Source organism: Schistocerca americana, chromosome 1 (genome assembly GCF_021461395.2).
Source record: "Schistocerca americana isolate TAMUIC-IGC-003095 chromosome 1, iqSchAmer2.1, whole genome shotgun sequence".
Lineage (NCBI taxonomy): Eukaryota > Metazoa > Arthropoda > Insecta > Orthoptera > Acrididae > Schistocerca > Schistocerca americana.
The window spans coordinates 592,473,097-592,497,555 of NC_060119.1; the positions used below are offsets into that span (position 1 = coordinate 592,473,097).

The 24,459-nt window shown below is 42.0% G+C and overlaps 1 protein-coding gene across 1 annotated transcript in view; it reads right to left on the minus strand.

The window, feature by feature from the left end:
* Positions 1 to 24,459, minus strand: part of LOC124606789 (DNA-directed RNA polymerase III subunit RPC1) — a 230,844-nt gene that overhangs the window by 61,924 nt on the left and 144,461 nt on the right. The window contains exons 17-18 of the mRNA XM_047138858.1: positions 21,925 to 22,033; positions 13,497 to 13,665 (exon numbers count right to left, since the gene is read on the minus strand). Coding sequence (XP_046994814.1) covers positions 13,497 to 13,665; positions 21,925 to 22,033 — 278 coding nt within the window. The remainder of the gene's footprint in view (positions 1 to 13,496; positions 13,666 to 21,924; positions 22,034 to 24,459) is intronic.

The following is a 24,459-nucleotide window of genomic DNA, read 5'->3' on the forward strand; positions in this document are numbered from 1 at the left end:
AAGGTAGGTTTCAAAACCTCATTTCTTTACTAGGTATGGTCCAGATGGATTTAGTTATGCTCTTGACTTCCTCCAGCATTTCAACTGAGTATAGAGAGATCTGCAGTTTAATGTTTCAATTATTCTGCTGTTTCTTCAACCTATCAGGAAACACAAAATTAAATTTTTGATAACAACAGTTGTGTTAGTAGTAGCAGTAGCAGCAATAGTAACCACAGTAGTAGTACAGCAGTATCAAGAAGTTTTCTAAAGTTTTTGGGGGTGGTGTAGCATCTGAACAATTTTCACAGAAATCAAACTGCTGTTATAAGAGTCAAAGGACATGACAGGGAAGTAATATTTGAGCAAGGAATAATACAAAGTTCTAGTTTATCCTCAATGTTGCACAGTTTGTGTATTAGGAAGCCGTAAACAAATTCAAGGAGAAATTAGGAAAAGTAAGTAAAGTTCTGGGAAAAGAAATAAGAACTCTGAGGCCCATACTTCTGTCACAGATGCACAGGGCTTCAAAGATTAGAAGAACAGAATAAATACTGTCTCAAAGAAGTTATAAGATGCTGATCAACAAAAGTAAAAGAAATGGACTGGTGCACAATTGAATCAGGTGATGTTTGGGGAATTAGGTTAGGAAATGAGACACTAAAATAACTAGACACATTTTGCTATATGGGCAGCAAAACAACTGTGGCAGAAGTGAAGAGGTCATAAAATGCAGACAGGTGACAGTAAAAACAGCTTTTCTGTAACAAAAAAAAAGAGATAGGGAGATAGAGAGAGAGAGAGAGAGAGAGAGAGAGAGAGAGAGAGAGAGAGAGAGAGAGATTAATTAAGATCTACACTAAACTGTAGTGCAACCTGATATGGAAGTGAAATGTGGATGATACACAGACAAGAAGAGAATAGAAGCTTCTGAAATGAGGTGATGCAGAAGATTAGATGGGTAGATTTAACAACTACTGAAGAGGTACTCAACTGAACTGGGGGAAAAAAGAGGTTTATGACACACCTTGGCTAAGAGAAGAGATAACTTGATAAGACACACCTTGAGGCATCAAGGAATAGTTAATTTGGTAATGGAGGGAAATGTATGGGGTGAAAACTGTATTGGGAGACAAAAGCTTAAAGTAACACAGTTCAAATGGATGCATATAGCAATAGTTATGGAGAGATGAAGAGACTTACAAAGGACAGACTAGCATGCCGAACAGCACCAAACCAGTCTTCAGACTGAAGACCACAATAATAACATTGTATACTGGGAAGTGGTGGAGGGAGAGGGGGAGTACCACCAATAGAAATGTATGTACAGTGAATTTCTGGTACTACTTAGGAGCACTTATGCATGGCAAAAGAAATGTTATACAGCCACTGTTACTGTCCATAGCATCAATAAACAGGAAACAAAACTGGAATGTAAATCAGATGACATCGAACAAATGAGCTTCCAGGAGAATGCATCGATACAGCCTGCCATGAATCCCTCTCTTGTGCAACCCCTTCATCTAAGAGTAGCAGTTGCATCCTACATCCTCAGTTATTTGTTGGATGTTTTCCAATCTCTGTCTTCCCCTGCAGTTTTTATCCTCTACAGCTCCCTGTAGTTATTACCTACTGTCGTAACAAATCCTATTATCCAGTCCCATCTTCTTCTCAGAATTTTTCAATTGTTCCTCTCTTCACTGATTTTGCACAGAACCTCCTCATTCCTTATCTTATCTGTCCACCTAATTTTCTTTCTATAGTACCACATCTCAAACACTTCAATTCTCTTCTTTTCCAGTTTTTCCACAGTCCACAATTCATTACCATACAATACTGTGCTCCGCTCCGAACGTACATTCTCAGAAATTTCTCCCTCGTACTAAGGTCTGTAGACTTCTTTTAACCAAGAATGCTATTTGCCTGTGCTAATCACCAATTTTTGTGTTAAACTTATCAGTAAACTCATTTATGGTATTATTTATTATTTTTGTCTTTCTTAAGTTTACTCTCAATCCAAATTATGAACCCATCAGACAGCACATTTCATTCAACAGGTCTTGTAATTCTTCTTTCTCTCACTGAGAATAGCAATGTCATCACTGAATCTTATCATCAACACCCTTTCACCTTGAATTATAATTTCTCTCTTGAACCTACCTTTCATTTCCATTATTACTTTTTCACCTTGTAGACTGAACAGTAGGGTCAAAGATTGCATTCCTGTCTTACACCCATTTTAATCTCAACAGTTTCTTTTTTATCTTCCACTTTCATTGCTCTCTCTTGGTTCTTGCCCTTATTGCATATTACCCTTCTTTCCCTAAACCTTGCACCTATTTTTTGCAAATTTCAAATATTTTGGACCATTTTACACTGTTTAATCATTTTTGTAGGTCAGCAAATCCTATAAATGTGTCTTGATTTTTCTTTAAGTCTTGCTTCCATTATCAGACATAATGTAAGAACTGCTTCTCATGCCTTTGCCTTTCCTAAAGCCGAACTGATAACTATCTGACAGATTCTTGATCGTCTTTTGCATTCTTCTATACATTAGTCCTCTCAGCAACCTGGACGCACAAGACATTAAGATGATTGTTTGGTAGTTTTTGTACTTATGTGCCCTTGCTATCTTCAGGACTAGCGATATGTATTCAGTCTCATAGATTCTAAACATTAGCTTGAATAGTTGTTCTATTGCCACTTCCAATCAAATGTTATCTATACTTTCAGCCTTGTTTGAACGCAAGTCTTCCAAAGTTTTGTTTAACTAGACTTAAGACTGTTTATTGTACTGTCTATCAGAATTATTGTGTTAGGATCTTAGGGACGCCCCACGGCAAGATCATCAGTGTCCTTACACTTATCAAAACAAACAAATGTGAGGATAAACTAAAATTGTTGTGCACCCATGAACTCGAAATGAACACACAGTCACTTCATTTTGCATGCACAAAAACCAATTAGGAGGGAAAGTAGCCATACATAAAATTAAAACACAGAGGAAACAAAACAAAGAAGAGCTCAAAGAAAAGCACAGGGAAATGTGACTGGCTGACCACTTACCGAAAAACTTAGGCGAGCCAGTCACCCTCTTGACACATTAAAAACATCTCCCTAAAATTTTGTTACAAATGTTGGACAATTCACAAAATTTTAAAACTTGAACCACATTCGTTTGAGCACTGCTTACAATAGAGGGCTGATGCGTTGGCAAATCCACCGTAGTTCAGTGGTTGGAAAATAAAACACAGTCCAATAAAATGTGGCACACAATGATCTGCATGCCACAGGCACCACACATTGTAGAGTTCCCTCACCGTGGTAAGAAGCCATGTGTCATGGGGCTGTGGCCTATGTGAAGATGAGCAAGGAGAACACTGCCCCATTAAAGTGGCTGGAAGGAAGTGCGCCATGGATGAGTTGTGAGCTTTACTATACAAAGATTGTTGTCGGTCACTTCCAGCCACTCGTTTTCCCAATGGCGCATGACTTTGTACCTCAACAGTGAGGCGATAGAATGCAGGGTGATGGCACACTGAAATACTTGAGGATCACAACATGCCTCCTTGGCTGCTTGATCCACCATTTTGTTCCCTGCAACTCCCATGTGCCCTGGTACCCAACCAAAAAACACCTCCTTCCCCATCATCGTAGTTGGAGGAGGGCATCCTGGCTATTTTGGGTTACTTTATCTGCTGGGTACAAACAGTAGAGAGAGAGTAATGGGCACTCAGAGAATCTGAACAGATGCGAAACTGAACACTGGGAGATCAGCTCATCTGCTCCAGTGCCCATAATATTGCGTATAATTTTGTGTCTAAGATAGTAAATTCTGGAGGTAGTCTGACCTTTACGACATGATCTGGGAAAATGGCAGAGCAACCAATGGAGTCCCCCTGCTTAGACCCATCCGTAAAAACAGCTACAGGGTTGTGGTGCTCATATGCAATGTCTGAAAATATCAAATTAAAAACAGAAGCAGGAGTGCAATCCCTTCTATAAAGCACTAAATGTAAAATGTCACTGGGCCTCTGCAGTAACCGTTGCTGGGCCTCTGCAGTAACCAAAGCGGCAATAGTTAAAACCCTGGATCTGGAGTTGGACTAGCTCCACACCAAGTGGACTCCAGCACATGCTGCACGTGGATTCCAAACAGCAGTGTGGCCCGTGGACAGTTGGAGAAAGGCGTTCCAGAGGTGGATGGCAACAGGATGTGTGTGGGTGAGATCAGAATGCGCAGAACTTGCATGTCTGATGCACCTTGAGGAGCAACTAACCGCTCGCTATTCCAAAACTGGAGGAGGAACAGAAAACAGCAAAATCGTCCACAAATAAGCAGCACAGTACAGGATTCCCTACCATAGATGTGATACTGTTTATGGCTATGGCAAGGAGAGTACTTTTAAAATATTGCCCTAAGGGACACCATTCTCCTGCTCACATCGATCAGAAAGGGTGTCAGCAACTCAGGTCCTAAAAGACTGCTGAGACAGAAAAGACCATATGAAGATTGGAAGGTGGCCACGAAAGCCCCATTGATGTAGTTGTGGGAGAATACAGAGTCTCCAAGCAGTATCATATGCCTTATTTATGTCTAAGAATATGCCAATACAGTGATGCTTATATAGGAAAGCCTGCTGGATAGCCGCCTCTAGCAGGGCCAGGTGGACCGTGGACCGAAATCTTCGGAATCCACACTGAGAGCGACTAAGGAGTTGCCTGGTCTCTAACAACCAGACCAGTTGATGGTTAACCATTTGCTCCATGGTATGTCCTACATAGCTCATTAAGGTGCTACTCCGATAACTATTGGAACATGTGTGGTCCTTTACTGGTTTGAGGACAGGGATCAGAATTGCCTCCCTCCACAAGTTGGGGAAGTTGCCTGCCTGCCATATAAGATTAAAACGTACAACGAGGATTTCCTTTGATGCTGCTGGCAAATGTTGAAACATGTAACAGATTTGTTCGTGTCCAGGTACAGTATCACAAGTCTCAGACAGTGCCGATTTCTGCTCCCACATGGAGAAAGGGTAGTTGAAAGACTCACAATTGTTGGATCCAAAATCCAACTTGCTCCTCTCTACAATCACATGTTGACTACAAAATGCTGGAGCCTAGCTTGCATTGGAAGTAGTTGGTACAAAATGCTCTGCCAATGTCTGAGCAGTATCTCCAGGCGTTGTTTGGAGGCACCCATGTCAGCACTCTGGTTATTGGTAAACAGCTGCGTTTACAGGAAATCCTCCAGATGGCTTCCCATACTTTTGAAGAACACGTGGAATCGTTGCTGGAGTTTGGGAGTGCTTGCTGTGACCCTTTCTTACTCTCCTTAATTACGTGCTGAGTTTTCGCTCTCATGACTCAAAAGGCTCTGAGGTTTTCTGCTGTTGGGCAGCATGTAATATGTTGAAGAGCTGCATGCCTGCCCCAGATCACTGAGTGGCACTCATCTGTCCATGAAGGTACAAGTTGCCTCTTAAGATGACCTGAAGGCTTTAGGGTGGGTAAGTCAGAAGCACGATGTGGTCCACCCATTCCTGGAAGCTGTTGTGATGTTCAAACACAGCCAGCTGGCTCAGCAGCATCCAGTTAGCCCTGCTGACCATCCACATTGGTGACTGCTCTTCAGATAGTGTTCCAACTAGTAGGTGAATGTGAGCGGGAAGTGGTCACTGGAATGAAGTTCATTAGTGATCTCCCATTGAACAGAGTCTGCGAGGGCTGGAGAGCAGAACGAGGTGTCGATGGCTGAGAATGATACAGTAGCAGTGCAGGAATGAGTGTGAGTACCTACGCTGAAAAAATTTTGGAAGCACGAATTCGGGCAAAATTAGGAGGATGGATGAGACAAGAGCAACATGGCTCCAGAACAGGAATGTCCATGGTGGATCTAATTTTTGCTATAAGACAACTGCAGGAACAGCATTATGAATATGGAATAGATCTACTAATGACCTTCCTGGACACTGAAAAAGCATATGATAGTGTACATAGAAGCGAAGTATGGAAAGCCTGGAGAACAGAGGAGTAGCAAAAGATATTATTTGGAGGATAAGGGAAATATACCATAGAATTGTGAGCTGTGTGAAAGTGGGAGGAGAGAAATCAGCCTGGATTGAACAGAAGAATGGCTTGAGGCATCAAGTGCACTTTTACCATTATTCTTCATTGTAGTGATGGATGATATAATGAGTACAGTAGCACAAGTAATTGGTGAAGGAAGGATGAAAACTATGGTGTTTGCAGATGATCTGATGATTTGGGGGAATAAGGAGGAGAAAGTACAGGCCAGTTGGACGTATCAGAATGAACAGTACAATAATATGGGATGAAATTTAGTATAAGTAAGAATGAGATGATTATCCAAACAAGAACAAAGGAGAGAGGAACAACTGGAATAACAACTGATGGAGAACAATTGAGGTGAGTGGAGAGTTTCAAGTACCTAGGAAGCCTGATACAGGAAGGTGGAAAAATGGCAGAGAAATAAACAAGTGGGGAAGAAAAGCAGAAGCATTTCGACTCTTTAAGTGCAGAACAGGGAATCAGTGATCATAAGGCCGTTGCAGCATCCCTGAATATGGAAGTTAATAGGAATATAAGAAAAGGGAGGAAGGTTTATCTGTTTAGCAAGAGTAATAGAAGGCAGATTTCAGACTACCTAACAGATCAAAACGAAAAATTCTGTTCCGACACTGACAATGTTGAGTGTTTATGGAAAAAGTTCAAGGCAATCGTAAAATGCGTTTTAGACAGGTACGTGCCGAGTAAAACTGTGAGGGACGGGAAAAACCCACCGTAGTACAACAACAAAGTTAGGAAACTACTGCGAAAGCAAAGAGAGCTTCACTCTAAGTTTAAACGCAGCCAAAACCTCTCAGACAAACAGAAGCTAAACGATGTCAAAGTTAGCGTAAGGAGGGCTATGCGTGAAGCGTTCAGTGAATTCGAAAGTAAAATTTTATGTACCGACTTGACAGAAAATCCTAGGAAGTTCTGGTCTTACGTTAAATCAGTAAGTGGCTCGAAACAGCATATCCAGACACTCCGGGATGATGATGGCATTGAAACAGAGGATGACATGCGTAAAGCTGAAATATTAAACACCTTTTTCCAAAGCTGTTTCACAGAGGAAGACCGCACTGCAGTTCCTTCTCTAAATCCTCGCACAAACGAAAAAATGGCTGACAGCGAAATAAGTGTCCCAGGAATAGAAAAGCAACTGGAATCACTCAATAGAGGAAAGTCCACTGGACCTGACGGGATACCAATTCGATTGTACACAGAGTACGCGAAAGAACATGCCCCCCTTCTAACAGCCGTGTACCGCAAGTCTCTAGAGGAACGGAGGGTTCCAAATGATTGGAAAAGAGCACAGGTAGTCCCAGTCTTCAAGAAGGGTCGTCGAGCAGATGCGCAAAACTATAGACCTATATCTCTGACGTCGATCTGTTGTAGAATTTTAGAACATGTTTTTTGCTCGAGTATCATGTCATGTTTGGAAACCCAGAATCTACTATGTAGGAATCAACATGGATTCCGGAAACAGCGATCGTGTGAGACCCAACTCGCTTTATTTGTTCATGAGACCCAGAAAATATTAGATACAGGCTCCCAGGTAGATGCTATTTTTCTTGACTTCCGGAAGGCGTTCGATACAGTTCCGCACTGTCGTCTGATAAACAAAGTAAGAGCCTACGGAATATCAGACCAGCTGTGTGGCTGGATTGAAGAGTTTTTAGCAAACAGAACACAGCATGTTGTTATCAATGGAGAGACGTCTACAGACGTTAAAGTAACCTCTGGCGTGCCACAGGGGAGTGTTATGGGACCATTGCTTTTCACAATATATATAAATGACCTAGTAGATAGTGTCGGAAGTTCCATGCGGCTTTTCGCGGATGATGCTGTAGTACACAGAGAAGTTGCAGCATTAGAAAATTGTAGCGAAATGCAGGAAGATCTGCTGCGGATAGGCACTTGGTGCAGGGAGTGCCAACTGTCCCTTAACATAGACAAATGTAATGTATTGCGAATACATAGAAAGAAGGATCCTTTATTGTATGATTATATGATAGCGGAACAAACAGTGGTAGCAGTTACTTCCGTAAAATATCTGGGAGTATGCGTGCGGAACGATTTGAAGTGGAATGATCATATAAAATTAATTGTTGGTAAGGCGGGTACCAGGTTGAGATTCATTGGGAGAGTGCTTAGAAAATGTAGTCCATCAACAAAGGAGGTGGCTCACAAAACACTCGTTCGACCTATACTTGAGTATTGCTCATCAGTGTGGGATCCGTACCAGATCGGTTTGACGGAGGAGATAGAGAAGATCCAAAGAAGAAGGGTTATTTGGTAACCGTGATAGCGTTACGGAGATGTTTAATAAACTCAAGTGGCAGACTCTGCAAGTGAGGCGCTCTGCATCGCGGTGTAGATTGCTCGCCAGGTTTCGAGAGGGTGCGTTTCTGGATTAGGTATCGAATATATTGCTTCCCCCTACTTATACCTCCCGAGGAGATCACGAATGTAAAATTAGAGAGATTAGAGCGCGCACGGAGGCTTTCAGACAGTCGATCTTCCCGCGAACCATACGCGACTGGAACAGGAAAGGGAGGTAATGACAGTGGCACGTAAAGTGCCCTCCGCCACACACCGTTGGGTGGCTTTCGGAGTATAAATGTAGAATGTAGAATGTAGAATGTAACAGAGAAAAGCAAAGTACAAGCCACTGAGAGGAAATTCTTGTGAAACAGCATTGGAGTGACAAAGATAGACAGGTTAAGAAATGAGAGGATTAGAGAGTTAACGCAGGTGGAACCATTACAGGAGGACATATAGAAATCATGGCTGAAATGGTATGGGCATATTACGCAAATAGAGGGGAAGAGGATACCCAGGAGGATACACAAGGTGAAACTGGAAGGAAAGAGACCAAGAGTAAAGACCGAGAGACAGAGGGCTGAAAGGAGAGGAGGAATGCGTCCAGAAGAAAGGAGAAGACTGGACTGAGGTGAAGACAGAGAGATGGTGATAAGACAGAAGATGAAGAGGCTTAGGCTTATGTTCCAAACAGACCTGGCCAGAGGCTGGAAACTGTCCAAGATGAAGATGATCTATGCTGAGTATGCACAACTCATGACACGTCATGAGGCTCTCCAAAAACCCAACTCTGAGGGCAAGTAAGATCAAGTCCCAAAAGACATGATGGGCAGTGGAGCCTCCCAGGAGGAGAAATAGTCAGGGGAGTTGTTCTATAAGACCTGTGAGAGTCTCAGAGTCTTTTGCATCTTGCAGAGATAAATACAGCGAGCAAACAGTGATCCATGATGTGCATTAGTGACAAGCACTACAATCCCTTCCTTGGCCCTTTCCCCCTGACAGATCATCCTTGCAGTATAGCATATGGCCCTGTAGCACAGGGACATCTGTATCTTTAAAACGTGTTTCTTGTATACACAAGCACAAGGAGTGTGCCTGTCTTAGGACTTTCAGTTCCTCCACATGAGCCCTGAAACCAGTCAAGTTCCACTGTAGTATGGAAGCTATGCAATAGGTGTGGTTTTAATTTACTCCCTTCTTTGCACTGGGGAGGTGAAGCACTTGTAGAGCAAGGAGGAGTGGTGGAGCTGCCTGGATTCGAGGCATCTGACTCCATGATGTCCTCCTAATCAGTCAGACATAATGCAATGACATCTGATGGGACCTGGGACAGCTTTTGACCTGAACATTGGGATCCTTTCCCTGCACCCTGTCCCATTAAGGATGATGGGAAAAGGCGGCGTTGAGAGGCATTCTGCTTTTCACGTGCCTTCTGGATGCTCACTGCGGAACTGTTGTTTATCTTTCCTATTGTAGATCACTGGAGATGAACAGGCAGTCCCAGCATTATGAGCAGCTTTTCCACAAATTGCTTCACCTCAGCAACTCACGGTTGTATGACCGAAATGCTGGCATTTATAGCACCACATAGGGTTTGGAATGTAGGGCCAAACATTAAGTCAAAGGAAACCTGCCATAATATGTTCAGGCAGTGTTGGAGAATTGAATATGACAATGAAAGTGGTAGTCTTTTCAGTTTATCCATTATTTGTCTGCGTTCGTTGCCCCACATCCACTATCCCCTGGGATGCCCATTCTTGCTTCAGTTCTGTTATGTCCATGTACATGATATCTCGGTGTGTGACGATGCCCTCACTGGAGTTGAGAGAAGTGTGCATCTCAACAATGTATCATATTCACCCAGTTGCTTTGACTTATTAGTATCGACCAACAATGAGCCACTACACAGTTCTTTGATAGATTTTAAGGTGCCAGCAAGGCCTTCCAAACCCTTATGGATATAGAAGGGGACACTTTTACAAATTTTCCCTTCTTCCTCTTTCTCACCAAAGAAACACATTGTTATTCACAGATCAATGAGCCCCGTTTCTTAAGTCCAAATTAATCAGCTTCACTGGTTGACTTGGGGAAAGGGCCCAAACAGCAAGGTCATTGGTCCCATTGGATTAGGGAAGGAAGTCGGCTGTGCCCTTTCAAAGGAACCATCCAGGCATTTGCATGAAGCGATTTAGGGAAATCACAGAAAACCTAAATCAGGATGGCTCGACGCAGGTTTGAACTGTCATCTTCCCGAATGTGAGTCCAATGTGCTAACCACTGCACCACCTCACTCGGTCCATTATCAGGAGGACTAGCATCTCTCAGTCTTTTGAATGAATGGGCGGAAATACTCCCAGGTGGTACTCTCTTCCTGCTGGGAGGAAAGCTGACGATTTCGAGGGTTCCGTCTCAATCCCACAAGCAGCTAGGGAAATAAGGGTCCACTCAGACAGAACCCTGTGTGCCTGAGTAAGCCTTATGCAACTGAGGTGCGGCAGGTTCCCCACACGTTGCCCGCTAATAACAGTTCCACCCCAACAGCCATGCATCCCATCAGCGCGCAGCATACCTTGAGATGGGGGAGGGTTTTATAGAGGTTTATTCCGTCCTTTCGATCTGGCTGGTCAAGCCAAGATCCCTGTTCTCTGAGACACATAACGTTCCACCGCAATGCCGCACGGTGGTCGCTGAAGCATGCCCAGAGCTTACAGTGACAGGGGACTGGTGGCGCTTACCGGGTCCCCAGCTCAGGAACCCCGTGAGCACCAAGTCCGTACCTAACAAATGAATGCTGAGCCGCTGAGGGCATCTGGCAGAATTGTCTCCACTTTTTACTGCAATACGCTGAACTGCTGGAGTACAAAATGACAGGCTAAATTTACAAGTCATTTCCCATCTGATACAGTATCATATGGGTAGTAGGAGTTTGCGTATTTCACTTTCACCTGGGGTGTGAGTTGTTTTTAAAATTGTGCTCGGACACAATCATTGGGCCAATTCTGTTAGTCATCTCAACTTACATTATTAACATGGGTAAGGGGGGCTGACAGAAATATAAATTGTTAAAAATTAAGATCTACATCTCTACTCTTAACACCATGAAGAGCATTGCATCATACATTAGGGCTTCTCCCCATTCCATGCCTGTACAAAGCACAGGAATACTGACTGCTTCAATGCCCCGTTGATGCTGTTATTAGTGTAACCTTGCCTTCACAGTCCCACAGAGGAGAACTGTATGGGGTTTTAGCACACACCTTCCTTATTCACGTAATACTGGTTCTTCTAAATTTGTAAATAGGTTTTCATGAGATAGTTGTTGGTTATCTTCCTAAGCATCTCCCAATTAGGGTTTTCCAGCATTTTTGTGATGCTCTTCCATGGGTCCAACAAACCTATGACCATTTGTGCTGCCTTTCTTTGTATACATAAAATGTCCCTCATTAATCCTATTTTGCATAAGTTCTGCACACTTAAGTAACATTCTAAGACAAACCAAATGAGTGTTGTTTTAAGTGGTCTCCTATGCACAGTGATCGCATTTTGTCAATATACTACCAATGAATCAGAGTCTTCCACCTGCTTTAACTATAACTAAGCTTATGTGGTCCTTCCTTTTACATCCCTACATCTGTTACACCTCAGTATTTGAATGGGTTAACTGATCCTGTTTGTGACTCACTATTACTGGAGTCATAGATTACCACATTTTTGCATTTGGCGAAAATAAAAATTTACTTTTCTAGATATTTCACGCAAGTTGCCACTCCTTTCACCATTCTGAAGTCTTATCAGGATCGAACATAATATCTGTGCAGGCTTTTGCTTCTTCAGAGAGTACTTCATTACAGACAGCTGTATCATTTGCAAAATGTCTAAGGTCACTATTAGTATTGTCTGCCGGGTTATTAATATAGAACATGAACAGAAAGGGTTCCAATGCTCTTCCCTGGAGTACACCTGAAGTTTTTTTTCTGTATCTGTCAAAGATTCTCCATCTAAGATGATATACCGTGCACTCCCTACCGAGAAATTCTCAGTTCAGTCACAAATTTCATTTGATACCCCACATGGCCACCAATATCAATATCCAGAGGATTCAGGCCTTGCAGACCATGTGCAGCTTCCACAAACTGCTGTCATTCCTTTTTATTTTTTGCTCGGTTCCTTGAGGTGTCTTCAATCCACAGAGCTGTCAGGTCCTTCACCGGGTTGTCCATCCAACATTGGCATGGTTGTTCTATGGGGTGTCATGTGTTTTGTTTCCCCTGAAGTGCTTTCTTCACCTGTCTTTCTTCTAGCACCTCCTCATTTTTCCTCCTCCTTCTGCATTCTCCTTTATCTAAGATCAATCCCCATATTTTCCCCATCATTCTCCTATCAAATATTAATAGTTTTTCCGCAAATGAGCATACAAACATTAATAGGTATTGTCGTGCCACAGAGTCAAATGAAGAAATTCTGCAAAATTTAACAATGGAAAATCCAACATGGAACACAACAATATTATGAAATAAATAGTTGCTACTTCCCATATAGTGGAGATGCTGATAATAGGCACAACAAAAAGACTAAGAAAATGAGCTTTCAGCCAACAAGTCCTTCATCAGAGATAGAAAATACACATAAACACGACCACAGCCTCTGGCTGCTGAAGCCACACTATTCTTTTTCTGACAGTCTTTCTGTTGTGCCTACCTGCACTCCGCATCTTCGTTATATGGTGAGTAGCAACTACCATTTCCATAATTTCTGATCTGTGGTTTTTAGGATGTCTACTGAGAAAAGCTCACATTGGATTTTGCACGACTGATGTTTCTCGCATACATGCTGGCTTGCATCAGGTCATTCTGTTTGAGATACTTGTTATATTCTATTTCTTGAGTACTTGAGCAAAAAGAATCATGATAAATATTCTCTTAGAAGTTCATAAAATACCTCATTAAAACCAGAATACATATATTTTTGATATATTTGTGAGAACACAAAGTTAAGAAAAAGTTTTATAAACAGCAACCTCAAAGAGAATATGGATACAGCATATCACAGGAAGAAGTGGTGACACTAGCTTATAAGTTACTTTTATTCATCAGTAAATAAAAGAGTGATCAGCAGAATAGTAGTACCTTAACTCCTCTTTGAATTCATCACTACAGCCATCAAAATCATCTGATTTCAAAAGTTCCTCAGCAGCTTTTTTAATGCTGGGTCCATCAAGTGATTCCTCATCACGACATGGGCACTTTGCTCGAACATGATCTAACACACGCTTGAAATCCACAGGGCAATCCTTACCTGCAACAGTGAGATATACAATTATGAAAATAATAATGAAAGAATTCACAGACATAAAAATAATAAATGAAAAAAGTGACCTAATAGAAATTAGCTACTACAACAGTTACAAAAATAAACCCTTTCACTATGTTCTGCAACAATTTTAGGGTTCCATACCTCAATCGGTACAAAACAGAACTCTTATGGGGTCACCCTGTTGTCTTTCTGTCAGTATGACTAAATGTTATACACCCTTTTTCTCAGGAACAGGTAACCATATAAAGTTAAAATTTATGTTACTAATATATACGGTCCCTTGACAGTGCAAAAAACTGATCCTCTAAGTCAATACAATCGAAAGTTATGGGCATTTATGTCACACGTTTTGACACGCTCACTCACTCATCAAAACATGTATGATACTTCCTGTTGACCTAGAATTATGACATTTGGCAAGAGACTGCACACTACAACCAAAGGGAAAAAAATCCAAAAATTGTTAATTTGTAATTAGACCACGCAAAAAAAAAAAAAAAATTCATCATGTGTTATCAGAATGGCTGCTCATCCGTTTGTTAAGACCCCTTTCTTCAAAAACGGGCTACATAACAAGTTGAAATTTATTTCACATACTAAGTCAATGGATCCTTGCTGGTATAATAAATGTAAGGGTCTAAGTCAAAGCAACCAAAAGATACACCCATTTCTGTCACATATTTTGATTCTCACAAACCCACTGATCAAAACATACTGGTCTAGAACAATGAAATTTGCAAGAAGCAAGGTTTTACAGAATAACCAAAGGGAAAAATTATAAAAATAATTATATTACTAATTATATCACATGAGGAAGAAAAATTGTCATTTGTTATTGAACTGTCTGTTCCCCCTCCATCTGTTAAGACCCTTTTCTCTCATAAAGGGATGGATGTATCAGCTTGAAACTTATGTCACATTCTGAGGTCTATGGTTCTTCAGTGGTCAAAAAAGTTCAGATTCTAAGTCAATACAGTCAAAAGATATGGCCATTTATTCTACACATTTTGAGAGTTGCACACTCGCACATTAAAACCTACAGGGTACTTCCCATTAATGTAGACTTACGAAACTTTCACAACAAGCGAGGTTTCACAGTACGGCTTCAAACTTGAAATTAAAACATTCTTGAAAGTCTTGGAATTCCTAGGATCAATACCTTGTATCAATGTTAATAAAAGGCAAAAATTGTCATGATTTGTATGAAACCCTCAATGTATGAGTCCTGCTTGCACCATGTCAATTTATTTAATTATCAACTAATATTTACTGGATATGTTCTTATGAGAAAATATCCACATTCTGAACATTGTGACGTTCTTCAAAGCAATAAAGGAAATAAACATATGTTACTGAATGCTACCTTTCTGTATTGAAGATCAACTTCACAATTGTTAGAACTTCAAGTTTAACACATATATTTCTGAACGACACAACAACACATGTAAGTCACTGAGTACGTTGACAAGTAAGACACGTGTTTACGTTAGCAATCGAATGAGCACTGAGCCCCAGTCTAGCGGCCGCTGCTCGGCTGACCGCTTAGGTGGCGCAGCTGCTGCATGGCTGGCAGACAGCGCCGCACGTAGAGGACACGCGTAATTGCGCGGCGGCACTTTGAATGATAGGCGAGTCACAACACTTTTCCCTCCCTTTGAAATTGTTGCACTGGTCTTGATGGAGGTATACTGGAGATGGCTAACGTCCATGGGCATTGTTTGACTCGCCGTAAAGTCTCGAGGAGGAGGCTTCCCGTACGGACGGAAGTGTCCCCGATGATAACGGGTCGAGATGACAGGAGACGTAGGGGTCGAATCGGCTGGGGCCCCATGCACCAATCTGCCCGTTGCGGCAAGTCCAGTTGATATGACAGGAGACATGAGCGATGTGTCGGCGTCCGTTGGAGGAGGAGGGAAGTAAATTTGCTCTGAGAGAGGATGGTCCTCCGGTTCCTGCGTGGGCACGTCTCCTGGTGGCGTCCGTTCTGGCGCTGGCATCGCGATGACGGTGAGAGGGCTGCATTGTGAGTATTGAGAGATGCCAAGATCCCGAGCGTGTGGTAGAGCCAAAGGTAGTGTGGCGGCATTCGGAACAGGCGTCGCTGGCACCCGACGCCGAAGCTGGTCCGAATGACGCACTGCAACACCCGTGTCCGTCTGGATTTCATACAGGCGTCTGCCACGGTGTCTTAAGATGCGGCCCGGGCTCCATTTTGGCCACCTGCCATATCCCCATACCCAGACGAGGTCGTTGGCGGTAAACCGGCCAAGTGAAGGCACCCGCGGCCGTGAGGTGGGAGGCCACAGAAGATGAAGTAGCGTGCGGGGCTGTCGGCCATGTAAGAGCTCAGCCGGGCTGTGGTCGCCCATGGGGGTGAAACGGTAAGACGCCAGAAACTGGAGAAGCGCATCATCAGCAGCAGAAGAAGTCAGAAGTTTCCGCATCTGAGCCTTAAATGTGCGGACCAGCCGTTCAGCCTCACCGTTGGATTGTGGATGGAACGGCGGGGCCGTGACATGCGTAACGCCGTGACGAGCACAAAAATCCGCAAATTCGGAAGAGGCAAATTGTGGACCATTATCAGTAACAAGAGTAGAGGGGAGGCCTTCCAAAGAAAAAATGCGGGCAAGAGCACTGGTGGTTGCCGCGGTGGTAGGTGACGTGCAACGGACAATGAAAGGGAAGTTAGAGTAGGCGTCAATTACGAGGAGCCAATAAGTACCTAAAAAGGGTCCCGCAAAGTCAGCATGAATGCGCTCCCAGGGCTTTTCAGGCGAAGGCCACGGTGACAAAGATGACTTCGGGGCAGTGGCCTGTGACGCACAAGGGCCGCAGGCATCGACCATGTGTGCTATTTCAGAGTCGATGCCAGGCCAGTACACATGACGGCGCGCCAGAGATTTTGTGAGGGACACACCCAGTGCCCTTGGTGAAGGAGGCGCAAGACCGAAGCACGCAAAGACGCAGGTACCACAACACGTGGCGAAGCATTGTCAGTGGAGAGGAGGAAAACACCATCCCTAGCCGTGAGGCGGTAGCGCAAAGTGTGGTGGTTCCGCAACGGATCAGAAGTCTTAGCGGACGGGCGATTTGGCCAACCCTTCTGAATACAGCGTAAAACCCGGGAGAGGGTAGGGTCAGAACCCGTAGCCGCCGCCAGCCTGTCCCCAGTGATGGGGAACCCATCCACAAGCCGCTGCTCGGCAACATCCAGGTGGAAACACAAAAGTTCGTAACTATCTAATGCCTGATCAGGACCCATTGGAAGGCGAGACAGAGCATCAGCATTTGCATGTTGAGCCGTTGGCCGGAAATGAATCTCATAATTGAAACGGGAAGTGACGTTGATAGATGAAACAAGGAAACAAGTGGTTTGTGATCCGTAACAAGATGAAATTTTGAGCCATAGAGAAAAACACCAAACTTATGGAGAGCATAAATGATCGCCAAAGCTTCTGTCTCAATTTGAGAATACTTTTGTTGGGCATCCGTGAGCGTTTTGGAGGCACAAGCAATGGGTTGTTCTGAACTGTCAGAAAAATGGTGCGCAAGGACTGCACCGACCCCGTATTGAAAGGCGTCTGTGGCAAGAACAAAATGTTGGCCAGGTCGATAAGTAGCCAGGCACGGGGCCTGTTTCAGCATAGTCTTCAATTTCTGGAAAGCCTCTTCACATGACGCGGACCATGTGAAAAGGCACGTTTTTATGCAACAGGCGATGCAACGGCTGAGCCACCGAAGCCGCAGACGGTAAAAACTTGTGATAATATGCTATTTTCCCCAAGAAGGCCTGCAGTTCCTTAACAGTGTAGGGTGAGGAAGGGCATCGATCGCAGCGACAGTTTGTTGAAGTGGACGAATACCATCCCGAGAGAGTTGAAATCCCAAGTGTGTGATAGATGCATGAAAAAATTGTGATTTCTGACGCTTAGACTTAAGACCGGCAGTCTGTAAGACATGAAAAAGTGTGCGGAGATTTTGAAGATGTTCTTCAGTGGTGGAGCCAGTGACAACAATGTCGTCCATGTAATTGATACACCCAGCGACAGGGAGCAATAATTGTTCCAAGAATCGCTGAAAGAGAGCAGGGGCACTAGCAACCCCGAACGGCAGAAGCATTGGTATTGATAGAGGCCGAAAGGCGTGTTAAGGACCAGAAACTGCCGGGAGGCAGGGTCGAGAGGAAGTTGATGATAAGCTTCTGACAGGTCAATTTTAGAAAAATACTGGCCTCCAGCAAGTTTAGTGAACAGTTCTTCATGACGGGGCACAGGGTAAGTGTCAATGAGGCATTGTGCATTTACAGTGGCTTTGAAATCGCCACAGAGACGAATATCACCATTTGGCTTAGCAACTACAACGACAGGAGAGGACCACTCACTGGAAGTGACAGGAAGCAAGGCCCCTGAAGTAGTGAGACGATCCAACTCCCGTTTTACCCAATCACGAAGGGCCACAGGAATGGGCCGAGACCGAAAAAACTTAGGCCGAGCAGTGGGTTTGAGCGTGATATGAGCTTCAAAGTCGTTTGCACGGCCTAACCCAGGCGAAAACAGGGACGCAAATGTCGTCAACAAGGAATCCAGTGTATCATAAGGAATAGCATCAGAGACAATATTGACAGAGTCATCTATGGAGAACCCAAAAACGCGAAAGGCATCGAAACCAAAAAGATTTTCTGCGTTGCTCTGGTCGACCACAAATATGGGAACAGTGCGGACGACGGATTTGTAAGAGAGAAATCTTCTGTTTATTGCACATCCGTAATTGCCGAGTGACAGGGGACAGGAGTGGAGAACCCAGCTGAAGATACGTCTGAGAATTAATTATAGTGGCAGCAGAACCGGTATCCACTTGCACGCGAACATCTCGACCAAGGATTTGGACAGTGAGGAAGAACTTCCCTGAAAGGGAAGAAGTGCAATTGACAGACAACACAGAATCAGCGTCATGATCATGAACATCATGTATGCGGTCGGATTTGCAAACGGAAGACACATGAACTTTCTTTTTGCAATGGTGACACACAGCCCAACGTTGGGGACAATCCTCGCGTGAATGTTTCGTAAAACACCGCGGACAAGAAGGAAGTTGCCAAGGGTTTTGCTACAGTTTCTTAGTGGGTTGTTTACGGCTAGGCCGAGGCTGCGCGTGGGAGCGCACTGCGGCCACGTCGGCCGGCGGGGACGCGCCGCACGCGTCGTCAACAGCGCACAGAGATTGTATTTCCCTGACATCACCCCACGCCTCGATTTGCGCCCCAGTGGCGCGAGAAATTTCAAAAGACTGTGCAATGGAGAGAACTTCATCTAGAGTTGGATTCGCCAACTGAAGGGCACGTTGCCGAACTTCTTTGTCGGGCGCCGACCAGATAATAGCATCCCGTACCATGGAATCGGCATAGGATTCTTTGTGAACGTCAGTAACAAATTGACACTTTCGACTGAGGCCGTGAAGTTCAGCAGCCCAAGCGCGATAGGATTGATTTGGTTGTTTTTGACAATGATAAAAGGCAACACGAGAGGCTACCAAATGCGTTTGCTTTTGAAAATAGACAGACAGAAGTGAGCACATTTCAGCAAAGGACAAAGACGCAGGATCCTTCAAAGGAGCCAATTGCGACAACAACCAATACATTTGAGGTGAAATCCAGGAAAGGAACAAAGACTTACATGGTTGTTCATCTTCTGTGACATGAAATGCCAAGAAGTGCTGTCGAAGACGTTTTTCATAATCAGACCAGTCTTCCGCCGTCTCGTCGTAAGGAGGAAAAGGAGGTACAGCCAATGACGAGAAACGCCCCGCATTTGATGCCGCAACGAAATCGCGAATCGCCGCTGTTAGAAGCATTTGCTGTTCAAGGAGATTTTGCAATAGTTGCTCGACAGTAGCCATGGAACCCTGTGAGTCAACGGTGAAAAGAAAAAATCCCATCCTCGTCGCCAATTGTTAGAACTTCAAGTTTAACACATATATTTCTGAACAACACAACAACACATGTAAGTCACTAAGTACGTTGACAAGTAAGACATGTGTTCACGTTAGCATTCGAATGAGCACTGAGCCCCAGTCTAGCGGCCGCTGCTCGGCTGGCCGCTTAGGTGGCGCAGCTGCTGCATGGCTGGCAGACAGCGCCGCACGTAGAGGATGCGCGTAATTGCACGCGGCACTTTGAATGATCGGCGAGTCACAACAACAATATTAAATTTTTTGAAGCACCCAGTACACTGTCTGTTCAATGATTATTTTATCTGCAGTTATCACAGTCAGCTATCAACATACTTCATGTAAAATAAAAACAAAAAAGAACACCAACAGTTTCCACTTGATGATTTTTGAGAATGAAATGTATTCTAGAATCATATCCCACCTGAGCAACAATAATAACCTCAGTATATCACAGTTTGGATTTCAGAAGAATTACTGTACTTAGAATCCAGTTTACACATTCACTCACCAAATTTTACAGGCATTAAATAATAAAACAGCACTGGTTGGTATTTTTAGTCATCTATTTAAGGGATCTGACTGTATGAATCAAAATATTCTCCAAAATATATGGAAGTTTTACCAAATAGATGGTATAACCACTCAATGGATAATGAAATATATAACCAAAAGAATCCACAAAGTTGTACTCCGTAATTCAACTAATGTAATCAGGAGAGATTCCTCAGACTGGGAAGCAATCGTGTTTTTGAGTTCCCCAAGGCTCAATCATAGGTCTGCCATTGTTCCTCATATATGTGAACAATCTTCTGTTTAACATAAAAACAAGCAGAATTAGTTCTTTTGGTGGACAATAGCAGTATTATAATGAATCCAAGCATACATACAGCAACAGAACAAATGGTACACATTGTTCTTAAAAGCCTCATTGACTGGTTTTCTGTGAATGGTCTCACCCTCAATTTCAAAAAGACACAACACAGTGCTACACATTCAGGGGTACAACAACAAAGATAAGGGTAACTCATGGTGAGGAAATAATAGATAGGGTGGGAACTTCAAAAATGTTAGGGAGCTGTACTGATAAGAATTTAAACTGGAAAAAGCACATTTTGGAACTCAAAAACAACTCAGTTCTGCCACATTTGCAATTAGAATCACTGCAAATCTTGGACAGAGACAAATCAATACGTGTACATATTTTGATTGTAATACCACCAACTGTGAGTGTGGTGAACCACAGACCATGGAGCACCTACTGGATTGTCAACTATGCCCTGCATATTGCAGAGAAGATGATCTGCTTGTGACACCAGGCACAGCTGAAGTTGTAAGGTTTTCTTCAAGAGTAGTGTAGCTTGGTAGTTGTTTGTCTCAATTGCTTGTAGTGATAATTAGCATGTACTGTATTTGTTTTCTGATTTGAATAAATAATAAATAAATAATATGCAATAATGCTCTGTGGTACCTCATCTTTAAGAACGAAAGTCTTCATCTCTAAAAAACATGCTGTAGGAATAATATGTGGTGCTCACTAATGATCACTTTGTAGAAATCTATTTAATGAATTAGGTATTTCAACTACTGTTTCTGGATGTATTCTCTTGTGAAGTTTGTTGTAAATAATCACTGCAGTTTATAAGGAACAATATGTACAAAATTGGGAAGAAAAAATGGCATTCATTACTCCACATTAGGGTTGTCTTTAGCACGAAAAGGGGTTGCAATTATGCAACCAAAATTTTTGATCACTTTGCCAATGATATAAAATGTCTCACAGACAGCAGAGTAAAATTTGAAAACAAACTAAAGACGTTCCTTGCTGACAATTACTACTACTACTACTACTACTACTACTCTGTAATAGAATTTAGTACTGTAATGTGTAAAAGGTGGAGGGTAGGAATTACTAACTATAAAAAATTAGTATGTAACCATATTTACAAATTAATTTCTGATGTCAAAGTAAAATGACTCATTCCATATCATATCATTACGATTTGTCATGCAAATGATCCATGGAACATGGAACTAAGGAGAGTAAGTTGCCGAAAACTGTTGGCTAAAAATGAAAAATTTTCATAATATGTCAACAAAGTGTATCTTTCTCTAATTGTTTTCATGTTCTGTCAAGCAAAAAGAGGAAATTCAATTAATGTTACTACCATCTTTTCATCTTTCCTATCAAGTACATTGGATCAAGACCTACAGTTTCTTTCTTTTATTGTTTTCATGTTCTGTCAAGCAAAAAGAAGAAATTCAATTAATGTTACTGCCATCTTGTAATCTTACCTTCCATATATGTTGGATCAAGACCATCTCCTCCATAAAGAAACTGCACAATGTCACCAACTGAATTGCGCACTGTCATATCATAATGCAGACACAGATCTTCCAAGGACTGAAATAAAATCAACTCTTACAGTAATCAATATCAATTAAAATTAAAATTATGTCTGTTATTATAGGTTATCTGTCTTGAGCTGACAAACATATTAATATTATGTATTCTGATGTATAGTAATAGTTTCTCCGCAGAATATTAAGAACAAACTAGACATGTATTTGATGACAAACATCTGTTTCAACATTTAACAGAATTTATAAGCAAAAGGTACTTTTATATAACATAACAAGTTTCATATAAGACAAATGGGAATATTATTGATCAGTATCAGTCAGAGTTTACTAAATGTAAAGGTTAATCAAAGGTTAATGAGCTTATCACAAAGGAAGTAATAACAGCAGTCATAGAAATAAAACGAAAAATAGTTCTTTTTCTACAGTGTAGTGCATTAATAAAAAACTTAAAGAAGAAAATGCTCTCATCATAAAATCACAACGGTAATTCTTCTGTTATCTTAAGTATAAAAATGACTATGTGAATAAAACAGAATTCTTTTCTGATAACATTCATACCATCAGCAAGGACCCCACTACTAACTTCACTACAGAGCTTAATGAGGCTTTTGATTCCAGCAACTCCCTCTTCTCTCCGAAAGACCCTGTTAGATTACTAAGCTTGAATCCTGAGACACCAATTTTACATTCACAAGTTAAGATTCATTAAATTAATTGCCCTATTTGTCCAATCATTAATGGAATTGGAGGTCCTGGACGTTTCCTGTCCAAGAAATTACTAGTTGTTCTCAAGAAATACTATACATAGACGACATCATTCTCCGTAAAAAACGAGAGAGAGATTATCAGTTCTCTAAAAAATGTAATGTTTCCTCCTGGCCATACACTTGCATCTTCTGAAATTACAAGCCTCTACACTAACATTCCTAAAGAGGAGAAGCTCTGTATTATTGAAGACAATTTCAACAAGTACAAGAAACTGCAATCCAATGAAATTAAAGAATTAATAAGATTTTTGGAGAATCTTTCTATAGTACAACTACTTCAGTTTCAATTGTCAGTTATGTCAACACGAAAAAGGCCTTGCTATGGGGAACTGCCTAGCTGGATTTCTAGCTGACATCTTCATTAATTATGTTGAAATACATTTTTTTAATTCCCACTCCACTCTACTCAATATCTTTTCTTTCTACAGAAGATATCACCACTGCATTCAAAGGAGATGTGAAGAACGTCAAATCACTTAGTGAGTCACCAAACTGCTTCCATCCTAAAACTAAATTTACATATGAAATACAAAAAACCAACACAACGAACTGAGTTTCCTGGATCTGAAACTATGTTTAGTACATGTTAAAGTTAACTTTGATATTTACAAGAAAGGCACCACAACATATAACATCATGATGGCTTTTCTTGTCATTTTCATGGCACGAGTGGAGTGATGGAAGTAGAGGGAGTGAAAGCAATTTTTTCCAGATCACAGGAGTGGTATAATGTACGATACACTAACTATCTAGGAGATGATGATTCTAAGGGATATAAAGCTGCAAAGGAACTTAAACCTTATAGCAATGAAATTCACATTAAAAAACTTAAGTGCATTGGACATGTGCAGAAGTGCATGGGGGATCACTTGTGCAAACTAAAGCAGACATTAGGATCCCAGAAGCTTAGTGATGGTAAGACCCTTGGAAGAAGAGGAAGACTGACAGATGAAGCAACTGATAGATTGCACAGGTATTATGGGTGTGCAATTAAGCAAAATACAAGAATCATTGAGCATATGAGGAGAGCAGTATGGCCATTATTTTTTCATACTGCATCAAGCACAAGAAACTGCATTCCAATGAAATTAAAGAATTTATAAGATTTTTGGAGAATCACCTCACAGGTGATGACTCGTGGTGCAAGTACCAATCAGGAAAGGAATATGCCCATAAAAACAGTTTGCCAAATGCTGTAATTTATGTAATTAAGCCCATATTCAGAGATTTATCACAGCCAAGTTTATTGGAAAAGTGTTTACACGGGAAAACACAAAATCCAAATGAAAGTGTAAGTAACTTAATTTGGATTTGGATTCCCAAAAGAGTATTTGTGCAGATAAAAACATTGCATTTTGGAGTGTACAATGCAGTGGCAACATACAATGAAGGAAACATTATCGAATGTGATGTGCTGAAATGTGTAGGTTTCCAACCAGTACACAACACGATTTCCACAATGCGCCTAATTGATGAAGAAAGACTAAGAGATGCAGGAAGAAGAGACAAAAGCCTACAACATGCAGCAAAAGGGAAGAAAAGACCAGTGAAAAGGAAACTAACACTGGAAAAAGAAAAGGATGCTGATAATCCATCATATGGGACAGGATTGTATTAAAAAGACTTTGAAAGCCATTTCCCGTAACATTAAAATTTTGATCTTTGAGGAACATTTTCTCAAAAACTGCTAACAGTATGT